The sequence below is a fragment of the Phoxinus phoxinus genome, assembly GCF_949152265.1.
Source record: "Phoxinus phoxinus genome assembly, chromosome: 20".
Taxonomy (NCBI): domain Eukaryota; kingdom Metazoa; phylum Chordata; class Actinopteri; order Cypriniformes; family Leuciscidae; genus Phoxinus; species Phoxinus phoxinus.
The window spans coordinates 32271507-32291127 of NC_136895.1; the positions used below are offsets into that span (position 1 = coordinate 32271507).

Below are 19621 nucleotides of genomic sequence, written 5' to 3' on the forward strand. Positions count from 1 at the left end.
TGTGCATCGCGGCAACGTCAGTCCCCTCAGAGCGGGTGTTTTCCATAGACAGTATATAAGAGTTGTTTTCGGCATTTATATCGCGTATCGTTCGTTACAGCCCTATTTAACATGATTCTTTTTTTTCTTTTTTATTATTTTGGAACAAACGAGGGTCTCCGTTTAAGAACGCCGGCTCGCAGCTGCAGGTTCCGCTGCTTTACCGCAGCGCATAAGCCTATATCTTCAAGTTTGGCCTAACCGAACGTCCAGTTTAACTGCCACAAGTTGATCTGCTTGTGATAAAGATCTCATCGAGGAAAAACACGCTGTATTTTCATTGCATTTTTCATTTATAAAAAGTTAAATAAATAATACATTTTATTATAAAAATATTAACGATTAATCGATAGTCGATCATTAATTCTCCCGACGATCGACTAAGAAAATTTTATCGAATGCTCATCCCTAGTTAATACTAAACAAAATTAATTTAAGTGTCTATGCTGCACTCTGCATAACACATTACTTCTTTAGTCCTTATTTTTGAAAACACTTAAACACCTAAAACTAAATGCATATTAAAATAATATTATGACGATGTGTTTCAGATTGATCCTGCTGTTGCCAGACTTTTGAATGAAGAGGATCTGTCTAAGTATATTCCTCGATATGGCGACAGGGTCTTTGCAAAGAACTGGATGCCGATAAATGCAGAGGATCATGGGAATGAAGACAGAAAACAGAAATTGATTAACCGAATAAGAGAAAAAATGAAACTACCAGCAATTCAAAATCAGAAAAAAAAGTATGGAGTTGGAAATAAGAATGCTGAAAGCAAGACAAGGAAAATAGAGCTTGGCTGGATGAGCTACCAAGGTGACAGTTACAAACAAGTTAGAAGACCCAAAGGTGGTGGAACACGAGAAATTGTTGTAAAAAAAGAAGACACTGTGTCAAATGTTCTGGATATCGGGAGAAAACTTTTTTTCCCTGATGGTGAATCAGCAAAAGGGAATGCTGACGATTTCAACTTTATGGTTTGTATCAGTGGGTCTGAAGAACCACTCAAAGAAGTTCAGACAGTTGGCGGCTTGTACGAGGCAACACATTACAAAGTTCTTAGACTGTATGTGTGCACAAGACTGAAAGATCAGAGTGATGAAAATGACAGGAATCTGACTCCAAAGAGACCCCGACTTACTTCCACGCCAGATGTAACTCCATGTACTTCAGGATGTAACAATCAGACCAGAAGTCAAACTTTGCATTCCCCTCCTTCTACGCCTGTAAGCTCCAATGATGATGTACTCCCGTCTTCTGATGATGAAGTGGTGTTCCTGGGTAATGATGTGAACACATCTTTTGACATGGTTTCTGACACACTTGTATATTCACCTGTACATGCTGATTATCTAGGGAACGAAACATTTGTTGAAACAATACTGGAAACAGTTCCATCTGAGTCAGAATCAGTCTTCATTCCAGGAAGCACATTCTATGAAGTTACAGATGTGTTCACATCATTACCCAGGAACACCACTTCAACTGTGCCAGAAGTGCCACAAGATCCACCACAGGCAACTGATTCCCAGGAGCCAACGAACCGTGACTCGTTCTTTGAAAATCCAAGACATGTGACTGAAAGTGAAACAGTGATGATTCGCAGAGTTAACTGTGTAAGTGATATGATTCAAGCTTTCTCAGACAAAAACATTTTGGATGCAAATGTAAAATTTAAACGGGTACTTGAAAATGGTGAGGAGGAAGCTGGCATCGGCGATGGAGTGTTCCAGGACTGTATTACTGAATTCTGGGACACATTTTTTGCAACAAGAACTTGTGGAACAACTTACAAGATACCTACTCTGCATCACACTTACCAAGAAAGCGAGTGGGAAGCTGTTGCACGTATTTTTGCCATTGGATGGCTGCGCTTTGGTTACTTGCCAATTCAGCTGGCACCTCCTTTTCTAAAAGAAGCACTGTCCCTTCCTTCACCAGAAACCAGTCTAATGGAGGTGTTTTTCAATTACATTAGTTCAACTGAGAAGGATGTTTTAAGTGAAGCGCTCCAAGACTTCCAAAGTGCTGACATGGATGAAGTACTCAGTGTTCTCAGCAGTCACAGCTGTACTGTGCTACCTAATGAAAACAATCTCCAGAAAATACTGGAAGAAATTGCACATAAAGAGATGGTGCAACAACCAGCCTACATAATAAAATGCTGGAAACCCATTCTGCGATCTATTGGGGAAACCATGACTGCTGAAAATCTGGACAAGATAACAGAAAATCTACAACCAAAGGCAAGAAATGTGGCAAAATCTATTAAGTTCCCACAAGCAATGTCCCAGTCTGAAACAATCGTTTCAAATCATCTCTTACGATTCATTAGAGAAAGAGACCAGAAGGAGCTTGGTCTTTTTCTCAGATACTGCACAGGGTCTGATTTATTTCTCTCTAAGACAATTGATGTAACATTTAAAGAAATGAGTGAGTTTTCAAGAAGACCCATTGCCCACACTTGTACACAGCACCTGGAACTGGCAAGCGACTACAGCACCTATGCAGAATTTAGGGCAGAGTTTTGCTCTGTGTTAAACAGTGGAGTGTGGGTAATGGATATGTCATAGACGTATTGAGGTTAAAGGAACACATTTTTTTTTGGAAAGGCTCATTTTCCAACTCCCCTAGAGTTAAACATTTGAGTTTTACCGTTTTCGGATCCATTCAGCCGATCTCCGCGTCTGGCGGTAGCACTTTTAGCATAGCTTAGCATAGATCATTGAATCTGATTAGAAGAGTCAAGGTTTAAATAGGAAAAATATTGAAATTCTTTGGTCATTTTTAAGAGAGAGATGCTAATGGTCTAATCAGATTCAATGATTTATGCTAAGCTATGCTAAAAGCGCTACCGCCAGACCCGGAGATCGGCTGAATGGATTTTAAAACGGTAAAACTGTTTAACTATAGGGGAGTTGGAAAATGAGCCTATTTCCAAAAAAATTAGTGCCTGCATAATAGAAAAAGATGTCTAAGTTGTTAAATTATCATTATACACTCAAGTTAATGTTGTAATGTTTACATGTTATATGACGTTCATGAAATTGATATAGGAGTGATTTTAAAAAGTATTGGGAATGGGATAGAGTGGTTATCAATGAATTTACAGTAATTTTTAATATTAATTTAGTTAATTTGAATGGGACAGTTTTATGTTCTCCTGTAAGGTTTTTATTCCATGTTTACACTTTTTACCATTTAAACATCCTAAGTCTATGGTTGAAGCAATATTGTTGCACATTAATTGTTTTATTGCATCAACTGCTTCAAATATTTTTATAAACAGTAGTGTACTACATTGTCATTATAAATTGAAAGTAATGTTTTCATATGATTCATTTTAAAATTATTTTATTGTGAATAGAATAGAATGGTTGCCTATATGAGTTTTTCAATGTTTTTACTTTATTTCTAATATAAGTTTAGTGGGCTGATTTATATGGGACAGTTTTGTTTTCCCATCAGGGTTTTCTTACGTGATTATTTATACATCCAACATTTAATCTAAATAAGCTGTTGTTGAAGCAAGCAAGAGTTGCACTTAAATAGCTTTATTTGCATCAACTGATTAATTTATTTTTCTACACTGTATGGATCTTTCTATTGCTGTCCAATTAAAACACAGTTATTTGGCTCATCCTTTGATGTACTTTGTTTCTGTTTCCATTAGGTGGCAAAATTAAAAAATACATTAAATTATGAAACTAAAGGGTATACAAATATAACCTGCAACCTAGAAAAAAAGACATTTCATATTTACACACAAAAAAAAGATTTACAATTTACAATTTTTTACAATTATTGGCATACTTTATAGATTGTGAAATCTATAAACCTAAAAGTTCTCTAACCAGAGGTCGAATGTTTTTATAGAGTCTCAATGCCTCTGTGGCTGCTGCACTTGGCTGTAGATTATTCTCCTCCATAACAAGAATGCAGAGGTCATAGAAGTCATGATCACAGGGTATGTCTGATTTCCACAGGCAGACATTTTCATGGATAATCACATCTAATTTTTCAGCATCTACAGGATTCAAGCAGTCTTTTGATTGATAAAGTTCTGGTAAGTTGTACATGAGGAAGGGTTTTCCATGTTGTAAGTCACGACCATTGCTACGTCGTATTCGGTGGTTATTCCACATATTTACAACAGTGTCCAGTTCTTCCTAAAAATAAACCATATTAGGGATTAATAGAAACCATCATATTGGATTAGTAAAAACAAACCATATTAGGGATTACATGCATTACAAATCTGCAGGGTTTATTGAAGTGCTTGTTACCCTCTTGTTCCATGTAGTTACAGGGTAAGTACAATGAAAATACATATTGACTGACTCGGAAATTTGGTCTGAAGCGATAATTTACAGTTTAAAATATTGTAATTTTTCTTACAAACACTTATTGTTTCACTTCAGAAGATATTGATCCATCCATTGGGGTCGTATGGATTACTACAGTTATTGCAGTAGCTATGTGCTGACTGATGCTCCAACTTTTAGGAACACATGAGCTTGCATTATATGTAGGCTATTCCCAGAGATGTATTTTGTTATTACGATCCTCAGCAGTCTTAAGTGTGCTTAAGACCTCCCCCTCCCCTCTCCTCTCCCTATTTGTAAGTAGTTTTGGAGAAAGTCTTTTTAATTGTGAAAATATAAATACAAAAATATTTACACATATATATAACACACACTTGAGGGTAAATGTGAACAAGGAGCGATATTATTTGGTCCTGAATGACGTGGTCTATTTCCAACTCACTATACGCCGCAAATGTGATCACGAAATGAAATTCAGCACCATAGCAAACGAACAGCGACCGATCGACCAAATTAAAAAAATCTCGAATGGGGGAGAGATGAATTCACTTATTATGTTAAAAATGTTTATTTATTTTAAATAGATTAAAAATAGACTATTATTTGAACCTACTTAACTTAAGTAGGCTATGCACGATTAATTAAACTATAAATATATAGCCTAGTCTATGGGTTAAACAAAACCCTTTGGCATTTTTTACCTCAAAATATTTCATATGAACAAAGCAGATACTATATCTGTAACGTTACTAAATAATACAAGAAGCTAATAGCAATAATAATAAAGGTCAATTTGGACAGTTGGCCTAAATTGGCCGTTTAAATAGTTTTGGACAAATGGAAATGATCAGGATAAATTAATAGCGGACTAAACATCAGTTACCTGAATTAATGAGAGAAAACAGAACCGTATGAGACATTTGTCAGTTGCATCGCCTGTGAAATCACCAGTTGACTGCAGTTCTTTGAACATATCCATCCAGTAATCTGCATTTTGTCGTCTGTAGATACCCCACCAACTTTCTATTCTCTGGTTTGCTGGACTTGTTCCTTGAAAGACACACGGTCCATGCACAGTTCCTGTCGAGTCTTCCCGAAGAAACTCTTGTAGCCTGTTGACGTGGACATTTTCGGTACCAAAATCGGATCTGATTATTTGAGGACAACCGACTCTTTCAGCAACAGCGCGGAAATAATATCCAGCAATTACTCTGGGATTATTATTGGTGAAGTAGGCTTGCATCCAGATGATGTGCCTCGAGAAACCATCAATGCAGCCGTTAACTGCTATGCCATATGGCTTCAATTTGTCGTAAGAATCCATATGCCATAGATAGTTAGGGCCTGGCACTCGGTAATGTCGTCTCCGCAACCTTCTCCCTCTTCTTTCCTCCACACCTGATGGATCCAAACTTAACTGTACCTCTCTGACCATTTCTCTGGTGAGCCGCAAACCATTTAATCGGCATCTTTCAAACATCATTCTGTAGCCATGCAGACGTCCTGGTCCCTGAAGTTGGCTGGCAATGAAACTGACTACACGTTCAGGGTCGCTATATTGTCTTCTACGATAAAGTTGTAGACCTGACAGCCTCCTTCTCAAGTGTCGGACACTAATGTGAAAGTCGTCAATCACTGTCAGACATAGAGCTATTTCAGATTGAGTGAGTCCGTTGTCAAAGTAAAAGCGAATGCGATCATCCATGATGCTGCTTTATTCTGCTTTTGGTATATAGCTAGTAGCTTGCCGAATACGCAAAAAAAGCTAGTCGTGATCACGAGAAAACAACTTTTGTTATCCCGAGATCACGAGAAAAATAAGTCGTGATCACGAGAAAACAACTTTTGTTATCTCGAGATCACGAGAAAAATAAGTCGTGATCACGAGAAAACAACTTTTGTTATCTCGAGATCACGAGAAAAATAAGTCGTGATCACGAGAAAACAACATAGAAAAAAATTATAATCCATGGCCTCTTATGGCTTCCGTACAAACTGTGCTCGTGAGGTACAGAATCTTTCTGATTTACAACCAGTCACGTGACAGGGCGGGTTTATTTTATTTTTATGATCACGTGATTTCCCGCATGTATCATATTTTCAGTAAAACAATGAAATGCAAAATTCATGGAACAACAATTCAAACCATCCGTTTAGTTGCTTCTTCTACTCCAATATCTTTGAACGTCTTTAAAAACCTAAAATAAGCCTTCATGTAAAAAACAACAAGGCTAGATTACTAATAGTAGCTAATTACACTAGTGCAGATTCATTAAACATTATTAGATTTTTCAGTAGATAATATTTCCTAACGCGTTGGTCAATTTAATTAATTATAATGATTAATATAGAGCATATTTCTATAGAGTTTTTTTATTGTTTTTTTTATTGTTGATGATTTTTTATTATTATTAACAAGACCATGACATACACACAAGGGGAGAAAATATATATAAAACATTATACTGAATATGATACTCCAGTGTGATTATTGATAATATTTTTCTGGTGATGTTGTGGGGGAAAAAATATATAGATATATCAATAATATAAACTCACTGAGTGATAAATAGATATCAAGACAAAGGAATCGTCTGGTAACTGACAGAGATAAAGTGAGAATGAACGAAAGGCGAGAGGAAGTATGCTAATTAACAGTGATTAAACGCGCGCGCGCACAGACACATGCGCGCTCTCGTCCGGCTGCAGCAGCGGAAGGTTCTCTCTGAGGTAATCTTTAAATCTCCATCTTTATTTACAACAAATCCTTATCAGTCTGTTTAATAATCATGTTAATCGATGTTGTTTTGTTCGTCTTGTATTCAGATATTCAGCCGTTAGTGTTTGGTTTGGTTTTTTAGCGACGCACGAGTTTGGCGGTTAATTCTGTTTGTTTGTTTTTTTTTTTTTTTAGCAGGTCGCGCGCACCGGTGTGATGGCGACCGCACGCGCTCCGGTATTCTCCGCATCTGTCCACCGATTGTGAGTAAATAAGCTATATAAATCAGATATGGCAGGCCATCTGGGATCAGTGTTCCTCCGCTACTCCTTCCCGGTTCTGCTGCTTCTTAGCAGCGCTTTACCGAACCGGACCAGCAGCATCCGTGATGCCCAATACAGTAATAACAACACCAATAAAGACTCCAAGCGAATACCAAAGCTACAGGACAACAGCACTACTGTAAGATGGTGGCGTGTTTTGGGTGAAGTCGGGCCACTGTGTGCATATCGCACTCTTGAGGATGGTGACCCGGGGCGTTTGTGTTTCCGGTATACGCAACCGGATTTCCGGTGCGCCGGCGCTACCTGTCGACAGGTGAGCTCACCTGACCGACAGCTAACGGCGAATATCCTGTCTAACGGAAGTGTGTTTGTTCAGTGGGCGGCTCATTTGAGCCCCGCTCAGGGGTCTGCGGGCGGCTTCCGGCTCAGCTGCTGGTGGAACGGCAGCTACACGCAGTTCGAATGCGCCGGCGTGCATTTAGGCAGCAGCTGCCGCGATTATTTACTCACCGAGCTGCACGCTAACGTGCCGTACCGCCTCTGCGTGCGGCCCTACGCCCTCGACCGGGCCGAAGCCTGCGTGGAGTTCAGCCTCGAGCCCAGCGGGATGCAGGACATCGTTATTGCCATGACGACAGTGGGCGGAGCCATCTGCGTGATGCTGGTCATCATCTGCCTGCTGGTGGCGTACATCACCGAAAACATCATGAACCCGACGGCGCAGCACACGCTGACGGCGCAGCACTCGCACAGATCGCACCTGCACACACACCTGTGAAGAGAAACATCGTTATCGTCGTCGCGCAAACACACACCTTACAGCTCAGGATCGGAAACCAAGTGCAGAATTCATGTCGAAAGAGACGCAGTGCCACAGAGCTCTACTTACACACACTGTGTTCGGAATGGAGTACCTACCTACTATTGACTGAGTAATGCGCGGTATAGACCGCTAATTGTGTATGATTATTCTTAAATAGTACGCAATAGTACACCGTACACCCAGCTAACAACTTTATGTCCAAAAAAGGTTGTGGGAACCTTGATTTGCAACGTTTCTAATGTGTTAGAATGTTATTTAAAAGATTACAATAATGTTAGTATAATAACGTTTACTTGTAAAATTCCAAGAACTTTAGCGTTAACATTAATATATAAAATATCATAAGGACGTTGTGAGACTGTCGTTCTGAGGACATTTTCTGTCAACATTATGAGAATATTCCTCAGGTACTAATATCATAACGATGTTCCAAAAAATGTGTTATCAGAACGTTTTCTCTCAACGTTATGAGAACATTCATCATGTAAAAACAACATCATAATGATGTTCCAAGAACGTTTTACTTCCACATGTACGTAACCTTCACCAAACGTTGGCTGTTAGCTGGCCGGTTCTTATTTTGAATGTTTTAGTGTAATTGAAAATTTCGCCAGTTCAATCAAATAATGAGTTGAGAAAGAAATGTTAAAATTCACCACTAAGAATATGAGGAAAGGTCAACGCAGTGCATTGTGGGATACAGTATACAACAGCAATAGTAGAAATAATGCTATTCCGAACATAGCCACACTATACAGACAAGCTTTTTTCCTGTGTTTATGTGTGTTTGCATCTATAGTTGCGTTTAATAATCCTGTTTACCAAAAAACTGTGCACTCACTGATATTTAGACTGATAATAACTATATCAATATTTGTTCAGAGATGCCAGTCATTGAATCGGTAACTGCATATGATGGCGTTGTGTGCGGTAATAGTGACGTTTCCGTGATCTGACTAGTGGAAGAAAAGCTGTAGTTTTTGTACTCTAATGTTCCCAATAATTTACAGTATGCCTTATCTTCACACAACTCTTTTAATTCTGAGTTAGTGATATGAGTTATTAATATTCACCAAACTAGGACCCACTGACTGGCTGAACAGTCCTTTGAATACTGTGCTTTTTCTCTGTAATACAAAACTTTTGTGTTAATAAATGAGGGGTGAATTTAATAAACAGTTTTATTGATTTTTTTGTTTTTATTTCCCCAAATAAACAAACTGATATACACAAATTACACTGTCATCATCTAATAGCAAAAGGAAGTTTTGGAAAATGAAGAAATTTCTGTTAGAGAAACCTGAAACTACGTTAGTTTTGGTGTGACGTCTATGATTTTATCAAATGTTATGTGAATCCTGACTTTGAATTTACATATAGAATTGTACATTTTGTTTTTCATGAATGTGAAAAGAAAAGTGATATTTATTTTATAAACCTTATTTTCTGTTTGCTAAATATCACATTCACAAATGTACATTTTCTCAATGCAATCCTCTTTTTCTAAGATTTAAACTTGAAATGAAAATGTGGTTTGAGTTCTCTAAAAACTTAAAAGCTATAAGATCACTGGCTGTATTGTTGTTTTTGAAAAAAAAAAAAAAAAACATGAAAGGAGCGTATTCGCATCTGCGTGATATTATTCGTCATTTTGATAGAGAGAGCGACTCGCGTCATAATCTGAAGCCACGCCCACCGAGGAAAAACAACCGTCTCCATTACTCGTCTTGCGTGAAGCAGCCTTCTATTCATTTATTACTTATAACAAAAAAACAAAACAATGTCTAACACAAGGTGTACAGACAAGCTAAAAAAAATAAGTGTTTATAAGCTGTCGACCCCAAAAAACGAACGAGCGTTAAGGAAACCCTAGTGGATATTACCAGCTGGAACGAATGGGTAAACTGTGGGATCCTCCTGACACTCAGTATGCATTAAGAATACACTAGTAAACATTTAGTCACTGGTGGTAAGTCAAATATCCAAATGTTAGTTTTATATATTATATTTCAGTAAGCTATCCTGTCGCCTCCAATGGGCGTAAGCTTAACGACACGTCGCGATGTCTCAACTGCCTAGCCTATTATTCACTTTTGACCCTTAAAGAGTTCATTCACATTGTAACGTACATGTAAATCGTTAATTACTTGCCCTCATGTCGTTCACAGTCTAACACTTTCAACAAGCCTCAGAAATCCAGAGTGGAAGTTTTTTCCACTTTGTGACCTTAAACGCTCTTTTTTGGGGGTCGACAGCTTTTAAAAACTATTTTTTACTACCTTGTCACATACCAGCTTAGACAGTGTTTTTTTTTTTTTTATAAGTCAGAAATGACAAGGCAGCTTCACACAATACAGACTCGATGGAGAGGACGGATTGTTTGTTTCCCCCGGTGGGCGTGGCCTAAATGCGCTTTGCCTTTCGTGAGGCTCCGCCCACTCCCCTCCCCCTATTGTGACGCATGGCTGACAGCTGCGCAGCTCCGTCGCCATTTTCTTCCCCTCAGCGGACCTGAGTAGAGCTGTCGAACCGAGCTCTCGTTCCCCTCAAACCCGTTATACTGTCACCGGGCTTTAGATAGCGATGCCGGCCCACCCGTTGCGTGTCGCGGTCGTGTGCTCCAGCAACCAGAACCGCAGCATGGAAGCGCACAACATCCTGAGGTAACAGTTAACGACGAGGAAACCCAGCCGAACTTGAGCCGGTTTCTTCATTATTTCGTCGTTCTGTATTTTCACACGGTCCAAAAGCGCATCGGAATCGAACCGGGCCAGTCAGATCGAGAGAAACGAACCGAGGGGGTTCACGAGAATCATTACATAAACATATTTCACATTTACGCTAGGTTTTTTTTTACAGAAAAGAAACGCGTCGAGCAACACGGAAGCAGATGAAGATCGTCTAAAAGAGTCAAATTGGGAAAAGGGGGAAAAAAGAAGAAAGTTCTGTTATAAAGTAGTCAGACCAACGAAATTATAAAAGATTTTTATTGTGCTAATAATGGTTCCCTCACAAAAACGCAGTACCTCGCTGGTACATCAGATGGTAATACCATACTGAACCATTACCACATTTATATACCATGGTAACTCGTGGTATTTCAAAGAATAATACCACAGTATATGTCCTAAATCCATGGTGGCTTTTTGTTAGCCAGATAAAATTAGATACTCTCATTTTAGAAAATCGGAAATCTCAGGTGAGTAGTGAATCTCAGTGACTGGTTGCTTAAACTGCTTAAGACTTTTTAAAAAAACAAAACAAAAAAACTAGTCATCTAAATTTATTCAAGATAATTTTTAAATAATAATTCTATTATATTCTATTTTCTATGATAAAATTCAAAATAATTGTATAAAGTCAGTTACTTAAAAGGTAGATTTCCTATTCAAATTAGACTAAAGACTAGTTAGCGACACAATCTAGGCTAGTTGACGCTAGGTGAGGTAATTGATCTCAGGTAAGTCTCCTCGGGTTGATCAGGGTTTTTCCTCACGTGTGTGTGTGTGTGCGCGTGCTGTTCTGATCTCTTGAGGTTTCTCACTGTCTCTCTGTTATTCCTACAGCAAGCGAGGGTTTGATGTGCGCTCCTTCGGCACGGGAACCCACGTGAAACTCCCCGGACCCGCTCCGGACAAACCCAACATTTATGACTTCAAAACCACTTATGAGCAGATGTACAACGACTTGGTCCGTAAAGACAAGGAACTGTATCCCTAGCGCACACAGAAACACACCTGACAGATCCATCATCATCAACACTGACCCAGCTTACAACCACTCACACACAGGGTTACACATGTAAAAGAATAGAGTCCACTGTGGACGCCAATATAGTTATTGAACGGCCCTTTATCTTAGCAACTGCAATATAATGCATGGGTTAAATCGCACAGGCTAACTTCAGTCCTGTTTTACCTGTTGTCCTTCTCTTCTGAACTCCATGTGAAATATAATCCTCACATTTTATCCTAAGTGACGTGCATTGCTTTTGATCAGTTCCCGGGGATCGAACCCGTGACTTTAGCGCTGCTAGTGCCATGATCTACTGTGTGAAGGGACATTAAAGGTACAGTTCATCATTCACAGTGTCTCGTCCTTCTGTGGAACATTAAAACAATAAGGTATTCTGATGAATGTCAATGGGGTCCAATGTTGCTCGGCTCCCAACATTCCTCAAAACATCTCCTTTGTGTTCTTCAGAAGAGAGTCGGTGGAACGACACGAGTAAATAGACCCTTAAAGGGTTAATTCACCCAAATATGTAAATTCTGTAATTAATTACTTGGCCTCATGGAGTTCACTTTCAAGCTCCAGGAACCCATGTGACTCCAGTGATTTAACCCCAGTTTAATGCAGTGACGCGGATGCTTGCTTTGCGCAAAAAAAAAAACGTAATATACCTTTTTTATTTTTACAAAATATGAATCCGCTGCTCGTTCGTGAGAGCGTCGCGTGTGTTGCCCACACCAGAGCAGACGTTGCGTGAGCGTGCGTTGGAGAGTAATATTTTGTAAGTGAAGTGTTGAGGTTAAACCACTGGAGGCACATTTCATGATGTCTTCACGATCTTTCTAGACCTTGAGTGTGGTAGTTGCGTAGCTGTCAATGGAGAGACAGAAAGCTCTTCAATTTCATTAAAAAGATCTTTCATTTGTGTTCCTAAGGAAGTCTTCCGGGTTTGGAACGACACGAGGGCGAGTGATTAATGACCGAGTTTACATATTTGGGTGAATTAACCCTTTAAGGGTCTTCATTTACTCGCGTCTCTGTGTCCGACTCTTCTGAAGAACACAGGAGATGTTTTGAGGAATGTTGGGACCGAACAACATTGGACCCCATTGACATTCTTCAGAATACCTCACTGTTTAAATGTTCCACAGAAGGACGTGGATGATGTTTGGGTGAACTGTACCTTTAAATCCACATATTAACTTTTATTGCACACACTAAAATGCACCCAGTTCATCGCCAGACGAGCACACTTCGCGTGTGTAGTGCAGCACATGTTCTCTGAGGACTCGTGTTGATGACCTCTTGATTCGTTGGCTTCACATGAAAGCAGATCTCACAGATACACACTCCGGCGTGTTCGTGGACGCCGTCCGATGATCTGGTCTAAGCAGAGTAGATTTTCACAGGATTCATGAGCAGGTCGGGCGGAGGAATCTGGCGCATACAAACTCACAATCTTTTGGTGTTGTGTAAAGTTTAGTTCCTCTAACCCATCAGACGTGTCTGGAAGGAGTCAGCCCAGTGTCTCTGCTAGACTTTAGTTCTCGTTACTCAGAAGCGTAGAGACACTCATCACTAGTGCTGAAGTGTCTGAGATCCAGGAGCATCTCGTTCTCACGAGGTTTATTCTGCCGGTGAAGTATCTCCAGCTTCAGAGGAGTTCTGTGGCGGGCAGTGTTTCTCAAGCACTAGATTTGGCGTTTGGTGCAGGTGTGCTTTGTCTTGTTTAAACGCTAGAACCCAGTGAAGGCCTAGTGGCGTGAGAACACACACACACGCGTGTGCAAGAGACGGTAATAAAGACCAGGCTTGATATCTAATGCAGTCCTGCTTTTAGAGAATACTTTTGATATTTTTAACAAGACACACAGCTTGTGCAGTGCAGAGGGATTGTCACATGAGTGATAAAATGGCCGAAAAATCTCAATATTTGCAGTTTCTTCTTTTATAAACTATATTTGCAGAAATTCCTGAAACTGGATTTGCACTAAAAATTTAAGTAAAAAAGAAAACTCATTTCATCTTGATCAGTCTTGTCAGTTTACTGTTAGTGATTTTCAGAGTAGCAGTGCTAAGAACAAACTTTTTTTTCTCCTAGTTCACATGACTGACCACATGTTTATTTGCTTTCCCTGATATCTTCTGTTTGAACACCAGTTATGAATGCTTATTTACATTTTGTCCCACACACTCTTTATTCACACAATAAAGTTAAGTTGATTCCTCCAATTTTTAAATGAGTGTGTTAGGAATAAGTAGATGTGTACACTGCCACACAGAAGTGATGACCAGCAGATGGCGCTAGTGAACAAGTTTCCACTGTTGGTGGAGTGAATGTGAGTGTTTGGTGTCTCTGTTTGGTCTTCCTTGACCGCTGATCCTCCTCAGATACACACAGAATGGCATCTTACACATGTTAGACCGCAACAAGCGCATCAAGTCGCGACCGGAGCGCTTCCAGAGCTGCAAGGACCAGTTCGACCTGGTGATCACCTGTGAGGAGCGCGTGTACGACCAGGTGCTGGAGGGTGAGGAGCACGTCTGCTGTTGAGTTACTCGCGCACCGGCTGCACATTAACCCCTCGTCTCTTTCAGACCTGAACTCGCGCGAGCAGGAGACCTTCCAGCCGGTGCACGTCATCAACGTGGACATCCAGGACAACCACGAGGAGGCCACGCTGGGAGCCTTCCTCATCTGTGAACTCTGCCAGTGTGTGAGTAAAGTCAGAGCTCGCAGAACCGCTCAACATATAACCGCTCACAACACCGCTAAAACAGCACAGAGAAGCAATATCGCTGGAATCACGCTCAGAACGTTTTTTTGTTTGTTTTTTTTTGGCTGATGAACGATAAAAATATTGACAGCCAATCAGAATCCATTCCGCTTTAAAGAGCTTGAGCATTTAAAGCGGCAACCGACAAAACTGCGGCGCATATAATAAACAGCGACGCTAATATACTCATCGTTATAGTTATCGTTTACTGATGTGGACACTAATATAGTTATAGTTATCGTCCGCTGGTGTGGACACTAATATAGTTATCGTTATAGTTATCGTCCGCTGGTGTGGACACTAATATAGTTATCGTTATAGTTATCGTCCGCTGGTGTGGACACTAATATAGTTATCGTTATAGTTATCGTCCGCTGGTGTGGACACTAATATAGTTATCGTTATAGTTATCGTCCGCTGGTGTGGACACTAATATAGTTATCGTTATAGTTATCGTCCGCTGGTGTGGACACTAATATAGTTATCGTTATAGTTATCGTTCACTGGTGTGAACACTAATATAGTTATCGTTATAGTTATCGTCCGCTGGTGTGAACACTAATATAGTTATCGTCCGCTGGTGTGAACACTAATATAGTTATCGTTATAGTTATCGTCCGCTGGTGTGAACACTAATATAGTTATCGTTATAGTTATCGTCCGCTGGTGTGAAGCTAATATAGTTATCGTTATAGTTATCGTGCGCTGGTGTGAACACTAATATAGTTATCGTTATAGTTATCGTCCGCTGGTGTGAACACTAATATAGTTATCGTTATAGTTATCGTGCGCTGGTGTGAACACTAATATAGTTATCGTTATAGTTATCGTCCGCTGGTGTGAACACTAATATAGTTATCGTTATAGTTATCGTCCGCTGGTGTGAAGCTAATATAGTTATCGTTATAGTTATCGTCCGCTGGTGTGAACACTAATATAGTTATAGTTATCGTCCGCTGGTGTGAACACTAATATAGTTATCGTTATAGTTATCGTCCGCTGGTGTGAACACTAATATAGTTATCGTTATAGTTATCGTCCGCTGGTGTGAAGCTAATATAGTTATCGTTATAGTTATCGTGCGCTGGTGTGAACACTAATATAGTTATCGTTATAGTTATCGTCCGCTGGTGTGAACACTAATATAGTTATCGTTATAGTTATCGTCCGCTGGTGTGGACACTAATATAGTTATCGTCCGCTGGTGTGGACACTAATATAGTTATCGTTATAGTTATCGTCCGCTGGTGTGAACACTAATATAGTTATCGTTATAGTTATCGTCCGCTGGTGTGGACACTAATATAGTTATCGTCCGCTGGTGTGGACACTAATATAGTTATCGTTATAGTTATCGTCCGCTGGTGTGAACACTAATATAGTTATCGTTATAGTTATCGTCCGCTGGTGTGGACACTAATATAGTTATCGTCCGCTGGTGTGGACACTAATATAGTTATCGTCCGCTGGTGTGAACACTAATATAGTTATCGTTATAGTTATCGTCCGCTGGTGTGGATACTAATATAGTTATCGTCCGCTGGTGTGGACACTAATATAGTTATCGTCCGCTGGTGTGGACACTAATATAGTTATCGTCCGCTGGTGTGGACACTAATATAGTTATCATTATAGTTATCGTCCGCTGGTGTGGACACTAATATAGTTATCGTTATAGTTATCGTCCGCTGGTGTGAACACTAATATAGTTATCGTTATAGTTATCGTCCGCTGGTGTGGACACTAATATAGTTATCGTCCGCTGGTGTGGACACTAATATAGTTATCGTTATAGTTATCGTCCGCTGGTGTGAACACTAATATAGTTATCGTTATAGTTATCGTCCGCTGGTGTGGACACTAATATAGTTATCGTCCGCTGGTGTGGACACTAATATAGTTATCGTTATAGTTATCGTCCGCTGGTGTGAACACTAATATAGTTATCGTTATAGTTATCGTCCGCTGGTGTGGACACTAATATAGTTATCGTCCGCTGGTGTGGACACTAATATAGTTATCGTCCGCTGGTGTGAACACTAATATAGTTATCGTTATAGTTATCGTCCGCTGGTGTGGATACTAATATAGTTATCGTCCGCTGGTGTGGACACTAATATAGTTATCGTCCGCTGGTGTGGACACTAATATAGTTATCATTATAGTTATCGTCCGCTGGTGTGGACACTAATATAGTTATCGTTATAGTTATCGTCCGCTGGTGTGGACACTAATATAGTTATTGTCCGCTGGTGTGGACACTAATATAGTTATCGTTATAGTTATCGTCCGCTGGTGTGGACACTAATATAGTTATCGTTATAGTTATCGTCCGCTGGTGTGAACACTAATATAGTTATCGTTATAGTTATCGTCCGCTGGTGTGAACACTAATATAGTTATCGTTATAGTTATCGTCCGCTGGTGTGGACACTAATATAGTTATCGTCCGCTGGTGTGGACACTAATATAGTTATCGTTATAGTTATCGTCCGCTGGTGTGAACACTAATATAGTTATCGTTATAGTTATCGTCCGCTGGTGTGGACACTAATATAGTTATCGTCCGCTGGTGTGGACACTAATATAGTTATCGTCCGCCGGTGTGAACACTAATATAGTTATCGTCCGCCGGTGTGAACACTAATATAGTTATCGTCCGCTGGAGTGAATACTAATATAGTTATTGTTATAGTTATCATCCGCTGGTGTGAATACTAATATAGTTATCGTTATAGTTATCGTCCGCTGGTGTGGACACTAATATAGTTATCGTTATAGTTATCGTCCGATGGTGTGGACACTAATATAGTTATCGTTATAGTTATCGTCCGCTGGTGTGAACACTAATATAGTTATCGTTATAGTTATCGTCCGCTGGTGTGAACACTAATATAGTTATCGTTATAGTTATCGTCCGCTGGTGTGGACACTAATATAGTTATCGTTATAGTTATCGTCCGCTGGTGTGGACACTAATATAGTTATCGTTATAGTTATCGTCCGCTGGTGTGGACACTAATATAGTTATCGTTATAGTTATCGTCCGCTGGTGTGGACACTAATATAGTTATCGTTATAGTTATCGTCCGCTGGTGTGGACACTAATATAGTTATCGTTATAGTTATCGTCCGCTGGTGTGAACACTAATATAGTTATCGTTATAGTTATCGTCCGCTGGTGTGGACACTAATATAGTTATCGTTATAGTTATCGTCCGCTGGTGTGGACACTAATATAGTTATCGTTATAGTTATCGTCCGCTGGTGTGAACACTAATATAGTTATCGTTATAGTTATCGTCCGCTGGTGTGGACACTAATATAGTTATCGTTATAGTTATCGTCCGCTGGTGTGAACACTAATATAGTTATCGTTATAGTTATCGTCCGCTGGTGTGAACACTAATATAGTTATCGTTATAGTTATCGTCCGCTGGTGTGGACACTAATATAGTTATCGTTATAGTTATCGTCCGCTGGTGTGAACACTAATATAGTTATCGTTATAGTTATCGTCCGCTGGTGTGAACACTAATATAGTTATCGTTATAGTTATCGTCCGCTGGTGTGGACACTAATAGTTATCGTTATAGTTATCGTCTGCTGGTGTGAACACTAATATATGTAAAATTGTCGCGATCAGCTAGCAGCTTTTTAAATTTTTTTATTTTTTTGACGGTGTGTTTTGATCCGTGTGTGTCTCAGATTCAACACACTGACGACATGGAGAACGAGATCGATGAACTTCTGCAGGAGTTTGAGGACAAAAGCCACAGACCGTTCCTCCACACCGTCTGCTTCTACTGAACACCGCAGGAACACGTCACGCGGCGCGCGGAGATCGCCCTCTCTCTGTTTACTGTCAACACACACCTCGGAAGAACGCTCGGACTGAACCAATCAGAGAGGAGGAGGAGGACACCCTCCGCTGCCAACAAACCCATTAGAGATGAGCCGTCCTGCGGTGAACGAACGGACACATCTGATCACTTTATTTAGAGGATGTGGCGTTTAATAACTCTGGCGGACGGGACGTGATACTTTTCAGTTTCTCATCAATTTCTTTCCTCGTTATTTAAACATGGGATTTGATACCTATATTGAGTATATTTTGTTTTGTTTTTTTCCTTTAATTTTGTAAATGAAAGGATGATTCTGTAATCGTACCTGAAGCAGCCAGAGTGCCTGACATTATTCTTGTAAATATTGCGCTATAAATGAATGAATGAATGAATAAAGCGTTGATGAATCTCAGAGTGTGTGTCCAGTGAAGATCGGGATTTTATTGTTCAACATCTTCTCTTAGTCATAATTAACATCATTTCAATTCTAAGCTTATTGAAGATCCACATATATCACCATTTTCCTCTGTTCACAAGCACCTTCATGATCAACACAACACTTCACATATAGCGGTTTTGTTTTTTACATAGTTGTAAATATATCAGTAAAGATTCACTCTGATGTATTCAATTATTAATTTTAGCAATTATACTCAAGATTTTTAGTTTGTCCCTCAATTTATGGTTCACCCTTTTATTTTTGACTACTTTCCCTTTAAAAGAAAGTTGGAAAAATGACATGACATCACAAAGTCCTGGGAAAGTGAGTGTCTTTTTACCAGTTTAATCTTTGGAATCTGGTGTGGTCCGCCTCCGCACGTCCTCCCGGTTACGGGGAAGTTAGTGGAAGAATCTCAGGTTTAAAGTCCATGCAGTTCTTCATCAGATGATCTCGTCTTTGCTCAGTCAACCCTGTTATATCTGATTGTGAACTTATTTATGTTTATTCAAAGTTCTGTGTCAATGTTTTACATATTGTTTCTTATCTAAAACCAGTTCAAACTAAAGTAATGATGGTAACTGGTTATGTGAGTGAGAGGAAATCTTCCATCCATTCTTTATATCACTCTTCCA

General features: G+C 39.6%; 2 protein-coding genes and 1 long non-coding RNA gene across 4 annotated transcripts; 2 read left to right on the forward strand and 1 right to left on the reverse strand.

The window, feature by feature from the left end:
• Positions 1-3581: 3581 nt before the first annotated feature.
• LOC306987742 lies at positions 3582-6586 on the reverse strand. The gene is made up of 2 exons (XR_013795239.1): positions 5251-6586; positions 3582-4211 (listed from the first exon to the last, which is right to left on the reverse strand). It is a non-coding gene; the product is annotated as an uncharacterized lncRNA (long non-coding RNA).
• Positions 6587-7005: 419 nt separating this feature from the next.
• Positions 7006-18964, forward strand: ssu72 (SSU72 homolog, RNA polymerase II CTD phosphatase). 2 transcript variants are annotated; one of them, XM_079592257.1, is made up of 6 exons: positions 7006-7097; positions 7282-7349; positions 11760-11903; positions 14317-14456; positions 14524-14642; positions 18411-18964. In XM_079592257.1, exons 1-6 carry the CDS (start codon positions 7053-7055, stop codon positions 18510-18512), a joined length of 618 nt encoding a protein of 205 aa, XP_079448383.1. In that variant the 5' UTR covers positions 7006-7052; the 3' UTR covers positions 18513-18964. The 2 variants fall into 2 exon arrangements, with proteins under 2 accessions (XP_079448383.1, XP_079448384.1); XM_079592258.1 differs by lacking the exons at positions 7006-7097; positions 7282-7349 and adding an exon at positions 9884-10856.
• Positions 7356-9379, forward strand: fndc10 (fibronectin type III domain containing 10). Its single transcript, XM_079592256.1, has one exon. The coding sequence runs from the start codon at positions 7378-7380 to the stop codon at positions 8146-8148; it is 771 nt and encodes a 256-aa protein (XP_079448382.1). The 5' UTR covers positions 7356-7377; the 3' UTR covers positions 8149-9379.
• Positions 18965-19621: the final 657 nt, after the last annotated feature.